This window comes from Lampris incognitus, unplaced genomic scaffold, assembly GCF_029633865.1.
Source record: "Lampris incognitus isolate fLamInc1 unplaced genomic scaffold, fLamInc1.hap2 scaffold_282, whole genome shotgun sequence".
Lineage (NCBI taxonomy): Eukaryota > Metazoa > Chordata > Actinopteri > Lampriformes > Lampridae > Lampris > Lampris incognitus.
Window position 1 is genome coordinate 40,282 of NW_026611240.1, and position 7,219 is coordinate 47,500.

The window sequence follows — 7,219 nt, forward strand, 5'->3', positions numbered from 1 at the left end:
AATATTAAAATACGTCAAACCATGTGTCCTGTATCATAGCTACATGTATGACGTTTTCAGCAACAAAAAAGGCGTGGAAATCAGTTTGGTATTCAGCGAGTTATGATTGATTAACTGCGCTGACAGTTCATTGCGCCTGCCAAACACATTACACTGCGTGGAGCGGGTGACCGGTCCAAGATGGCGGCCCCACGGCTCGTCAGCGCCAATAGGCAGCAGCGGTCGATGCGGCGTCTACTCTTTAAATGTCTATGACATCAGAATCTGTAGAGCATTAGTAAGAATACGAGCAGGAGGCAATGAGATCCAGCAGGGGGCAGCACTGACAACCTGGGAGAAAACCTTCAGGTGAAAGCGACACACACTGGACTGCCACCAAAACAACCAACGAGGAAGAAGCGTCACTTCCTGCTTCAGCTGGTTGGAACCAAAACACGCCCTGTTAAAAAAGACCAACGATAAGAAAAGTGGTGAAGAGTGAAGAGACTGAAATACAACCAAACAAGTCTGGCCCACTTCAAGTACTGATGACACCCAACTTAACTACTGTTTCTTCAACTATCTATAAGTACCAATGTGTACAGTGTACTGTACATGTGTACTGATATGTATAGTGTACTGTATATATGTATAGTGTACTGTCTATATGTACTGATATAGTGTAGTGATATAGAGTGTACTGTTTATATGTGTTTGTATTATAATGTAGTGATGTAGTATACTGCGTATATATAGTGGTATTATAGTGTACCTTGTATATGTAGTGATATTATAGTGTAGTGGTATTATAGTGTAGTGTGTATATGAGGACTGATGTGAACCAGTGTAAACCTGGTCTGGACTGATCTAGTGTTACTGACCTCTGGCCTTCCTCTTGTAGTAGATCAGACCTGCCAAAGACAAAATCAAACCCAGAAGCAGACCTGACGCTCCGATGGCGATCTTGTTTCTGTCTGATTGTGACATGGAGGGATCTGGAGAGACAGACACATGTCTCTATCTATAGACACATCTGCATGTTGACCTGTCTCTCTATGTCTTCATCAGCCATCCATGGACAGAGACACACATAGATACTCACTCCAGTCCACTTTCTTAGGAGAGGGGAAACTGGCGTGTTCCACCATGCAGGTGATCTTCTCTCCAGACCTGAGATGAAATAAGTGAAGAAGAAGAAAACACAGGAAATAAACAACATATCAACAATAAATAAGACGTGATGTGATTGGATGAGGTAAGTCTGTACTTTCCTGTCTGTCTGCACAGAAACTAGTCGAGTCTGATACTAAACATCAGCTCAGTTTAAAACACGGTATTAATACACAATAAATACTCTGTCGTCCATCTGGGATCTCACCTGTAAAGAGCCACGCATCCCACCTTAAACATACAGCTGGTGTCTACAGAGCAGACGCTGAGGAGACACGTTCCACCTTAAACTTACAGCTGGTGTCTACAGAGCAGACGCTGAGGAGACACGTTCCACCTTAAACATACAGCTGGTGTCTACAGAGCAGACACTGAGGAGACACGTTCCACCTTAAATCATCACTTTGTTCTTTGTTGTCCAGTCATTATGTGTGTGTGTGTGTGTGTGTGTGTGTGTGTGTGTGTGTGTGTGTGTGCGTGAGTGTGTAGTGTTAAAGTGTTATGTATGTATTTGGACCGGTCCATTTGGTACTGAGTCTAAGTGTTCTGACCTGGGCGTGTACTCCAGGTAGGACTGGATCTGGTAGTACCAATCACCATCTGCCAGCTCATCGGTGGAAGTGACGTCAGAGGTCACCGGCTGTCCGTCTCTCAGCCAGGTGACACTGATGTATTTGGGGTAGAAGTTGTAGACACTGCACATCAGCATGGCCGGATGTCGGCCACTAGGGGGCGTCACTGAAATCAGTCTCACACTGGGCTCAGCTGGTAAAGAATTATTTTTGTTATCATCATCGTCATCATCATCATCATCATCATCATCAGGACTTGAAATTAACTTTTTGAATCAATGTCAAATGTGTAGAGTTGCTAATCCTGAGAGTATATAATGTTTGGGGCCACATGGTGGCGCAGTGGTTACCGCGGTGACCTCACAGCAGAAAGGTCGTGGGTTGGAATCCCGGGGTAGTCCAACCTTGGGCGTTGTACTGATGTGTCGTAGGTTAGGTTACATTATTACGACAGCGGCCCCCAGAGGAGTTACCATAAACTGATTTACGGCAGTGCCTAGCAGAGCTGGAATAAAGCATGTTAAACGGCTCTTCTGCGGTGAGTCGCCTCAGTCCAGCCCTCCGCATTGAGGACTAGACTGTGTTATAGCCGGACCTCAAACAGGACTCATGAAAACCCGGCACGTTACTGTAACATGAGACTAATCCTAGATCTGCTGGATTATGCAGATGCAGTAAATCCTGAACTTATTTTGTTCCTAGACTTCTATGAGGCCTTTGACGCGATTGAACTCACGGTTCTGTTACAGTCCGTCGAGGCGTTGGGCTTTGGGAATAACTTTGTTGGCATTGTCAATATGTTTTACAAAGATATGAATAGTTCTGTTATGATGAACTTTAACAGCTGTAAAAGAGTCCAGATGAACAGAGGGCTCCGCCAAGGCTGCCCTGTTCCTCCTCCCTTATTTATGTGAGGGGCTGAATTCTTATCAGTTAATATCGTGAATGATGGACGTTTGGAAGGAATGTCGGGTTTTGGTGGAGAGTTAAAAATCTCACAACTGGCAGACGACACCACTTTGTTTTGAAGGACAAGAAGCACGTGAGGAACTCTGTTACCTCAGGTAACCAGTGTTCCAGGGCCTCGGACCTGCGACTAAATGTGTGCACATGTGGAATGTTGTCTGTGCGTGATTGTAGCGATTGTGTAGTTGGAAACATCCGGTAAAAGAGTCCGTTAAGTATTTGGGAATATATACAACTACACATCTTACAGCTAGACAACATCTCCATTTCTCCAACAGATTAAAAAGACCAAGTCTGTCTTCAGGATTGGTCTTGGAAGGGGTTTATCTATTTTAGGAGGAGTTCTCCTCTCCAAAGCAGAGGGCCTGTCTCGCTTTGTGGGTCCATCTGTGTCTCTATTGGTTTATGGTTCTACTGCCACAGAAGCAAATAGAACTTTCTTAAATGTCATTTGGAAGAATAAACCACACCAGCTTAAAACATGTGTCCTGTCCAGCAGTGAAGCAGAAGGAGGTCTGGAAGTTCTAGATTCCGTTGATTCTGGTAACACAACACACAAACACGCTCACACTTGTTGTGTGATGGTGAAATGTCCCATAAGTGTTGGACTGGTGTGGAGTCTCGTGACTCTGTCCCTCATTTAACATGAGACACGTGACCTGGTGCTGTCTTCATCCAGAAGATGTGCTCTTCAACATCTGATTAATTGTGTTACTGTAGATGCAACATGTGTACTCACAAACAGGAGTTGTGTAAATCACTACCTAAGATCCCTGCTTGTCTCCAAGAAGTGAGTCTTTCCTTAAACCTCTCAGCCTTGAAACAACAACACAAGTAACGAGCTGCTGACCTACTACCACACTTGTGTCCTGACAGCCGTCTGTTACTTTACATGTGTACACGTGTACTCCCCTTCTGTTTTGTTGTGTGTCTGTTCTTTGTTTGTATTATGTTGTTACCATTTATTAGGGGTCCAAGCCCCAGGGGATGGGGACCCCTATTGTTTCTGCTCAGTTTTTTATTTTCATTTTTATTTTTTATTTTTCCGTTGGTAAAAGTGGTACTGCAGCCTACACCGTAACAGATTCTACAAAACCCTTTGGAGGCCTGGTACAGAACTTCGCACTTACCCCAGATGCAAAACATGACACATGTCAACCAGTTGGTGGCGCAATTTCGAAGGTCAACGCGTTTTGGCGTGTAACTCCCAAACCGTACATCGGACATGCAAACCTTTACATGCACCGATTCCCTGAGCATAGCTGAATCACGTGGTATAGGCCACGCCCATTTCTGCTGTAATTTCATTTCGCAAATTTGCGAAAATAGCCAAAACTAATTGTTCGAACTCCTCCTAGGCCGTGCGATCGATTTACACGAAACGTGGTACACATCATCTACAGTCACTCAAGGCAAAAAGTTATCGAAAGAATTTTGATCCGTTGCTCGGTTTTGATTTGACAGATCAATGAACCTTGACTGAAAAACGGTGATTTTCCATGACGGTACCATAACTCATCAATTCATTGACATATCAACTTGAAATTTTAGATGTACGTCTCGTATTGTCAAAAGATCCTAATTTATGAAGTACGTTTCAATTGTCCAGTAGAGGGCGCTATAAATTGGATAAGATTATATCTCATAATTGACAACATGGATTTGGATGACATTTGGGGTGCACAATCTAGGATCATACATGCAATTTGGTCATGATTTTAAAAGTGGGCGTGGTTTATGAAAAAAAATAAAATTTCACCTGCGAATCTTCAAAAATGCCCCAAAATGTCCCCCAAATCCCCTGCACATCCTACAGAGCTGAGATGTTGTGAGCAGATCCAGTAAGTGATGCCAACACTTTGCTGCACTGCAACATATGGTCAATTCAGAAGTCTGTCACTCTATATTTTTCAAAATATGAAAAATCATAAAGCATAAATATTTCTGCACCGATTCATTCAATTGCTACCAAAATCGCCACAGACATTCTGGAGAATGAACATATCAAGGGGGTCAAAGGTCATTCTAATCGGTCAAAACATGCATCCACACCAATGTACAATATATGCCTGTACAGTGTACAATATACCTAATATTTTTTATTTTCAAACATATTTGATCAAACTATTCCAAAATATTTGACAGGACACGTGACACTACCAGCATGACGTGTGAATGTGTTCAGATGTTTATCAGCGACGGTTTTTGTGTTATAAGCGTTTAAAGTATAAGGGACAACATGCAGCTCTTTAGCAGCAGCTATGCTATTGGTTCAAGGTGGCGGATCTTGTTCACAGCAACTTCGATTAACACGAAACTTGGTCCACCAATAAGTCATGACGCCCTGAGGTTCTGTGCATTATTTACTGTTAATTGGCCACTAGGTGGCGCTATGCTGCAAAATCATGAAATGCGCTAACATTATATATCCAAACTACTTGTAGCCTGTCAGTGTGATCAAACTGAAGCTTTGCAGCTAGCAGCTATGTACTCTTGTGAGCACCCTTCAGTAAAGGACATTTTATAATGCAAACCATTATCACCCCAAGTCCACTCTACTGCCCTTTGACACGGCTACACAACGCACTACAGGAGTATAACTACACATTTCTTTCAGAATCAGCAAACAAGTCACAGAATGACCCATAGCAGCTGTAAGATAAGCCTCTGCTTCCTCATCTCTGGCTCAGACACCGCCATTAGCTGCGTCTGTTAAGACCTAATCTCAGTTTCCTGATGACGCCTTCACGCATTCACTGCATAGATGCTGAACTCAGATGCAGCATACTCATGCTTCATTATATCCTCCTACTCCCACTTCAGCAGGTTTAATTAAAACACAAATCAGTTCCCTGAAGCTCAGAACAAGGTTTCCAGCAGGCTGCGTTTCTCCCACTTTACTGAATAACTCACTGCAAGGCTGCCAAGAAACCCTCTGAAGTTAGTGGAAGACAACCTCTTCGCTCCTGTCAGCCCCACACTTGCCTCGTCCATGGGAGGGAACACTAGAATTGTACTTCTCCTAAAACAGATACTACACGCTCTTCCACTGTTATTACTCAGTACTTAACACTCAACATTGTTGACAAGTATGTACAGCCTAATACTACTCATTTCCCCACCTCATCCCTACATGTCATTATATTCTTTTAGACACATATGTTGTTTTTCTTCCAGCCCCAACCCACACGATGTTAATAACCTGTTCCGGGTTCATCAATAATCCTTTGTTGACGTCATAGATGATCAATAGTTGTGCGCTGTGTTCACAACCATCCTCATACACCATCTTGACGGACAGCTTTACGACCACCGTCGCTCTTTAAGACTGAGACTTGCATCCGTCTAATAAGCAAACAGCTCAACTAGCGAGGCTCCTACAGACAGCCAGACCCGACTTACATACATGGGGGCTTGGAGCCCGTTAATACCTGCTGGCAGCGCTGCTTTATGTCGGGGACTGTCTCACACCCTGATTGGGTTCTTCTGACGTAGTTGTGTAATGATACTGAACCTGATGTGTGTCCGTAATACTACACACCTGTTTTATGTACCATGTTCTATTGTTCACTAACACACACACACACACACACACACACGCACATACACACACGCACACACACACACACACACATACACACACACGCAGGCACACACACACACACAGGCACGCACATACACATACACACACACAGACACACACACGCACACACACATACATACACACGCACAGACACACACACAGACACACAAACGCACACACACGCACAAACACGCGCGCGCACGCACCCACACACAAACACAGACACACGCACACACGGACACGCGCGCGCACACTCACACAGAAACACGCACACGCACACACAAGCATACGCGCGCACGGTGACAAACACACACAAAACACACACACGGACATGCGTTCGCACACAAAAACGCGCGAGCACATACATGCGCTCACACCGACACACACAACTCACAGACGCGCGCGCACAATTATACACACACACACACACGGTGACAAACACACACACAAACACACACATGGACACACGCGCGCGCAAGCACAGACACGCGCGCACACCGACAGACAACTCAGAAGCGCGCGCACTCACAACTCACAAACACTTGCGCACACTTACATACGCGCGCACATACAAACGGACGCGCGCACGCGCACCATTCACAGACGCGCGTGCGTACACTACTCACAAACGCGCGCGAACAATTACACACGCGCGCGTACTCACAGACACGCACACATACATGCACTACTAACAGTATTAGTAACAGTAGTAGTAGTAGTAGTCATAATAATAGTACTACTGATAGTATTAGTAACAGTAGTGGTAATAGTCATAATAATATTACTACTAATAGTAGTAGAAACAGTAGTGGTAATAGTCATACTAATAGTATTACTAATAGTATTAGTAACCGTCGTGGTAATAGTCATAATAATAGTACTACTAATAGTATTAGTAACAGTAGTAGTAATAGTCATAATAATAGTACTACTAATAGTAGTAGTAACG

General features: G+C 44.0%; 1 protein-coding gene across 1 annotated transcript in view; it reads right to left on the reverse strand.

The window, feature by feature from the left end:
- Positions 1–413: 413 nt before the first annotated feature.
- LOC130133348 (H-2 class II histocompatibility antigen, E-S beta chain-like) overlaps positions 414–7,219 on the reverse strand; it is a 9,072-nt gene continuing 2,266 nt past the window's right edge. Inside the window, exons 3-6 of the mRNA XM_056301984.1 lie at positions 1,701–1,914; positions 1,082–1,149; positions 861–974; positions 414–439 (exon numbers count right to left, since the gene is read on the reverse strand). Of these exons, the coding sequence (XP_056157959.1) occupies positions 414–439; positions 861–974; positions 1,082–1,149; positions 1,701–1,914 (422 nt within the window). The remainder of the gene's footprint in view (positions 440–860; positions 975–1,081; positions 1,150–1,700; positions 1,915–7,219) is intronic.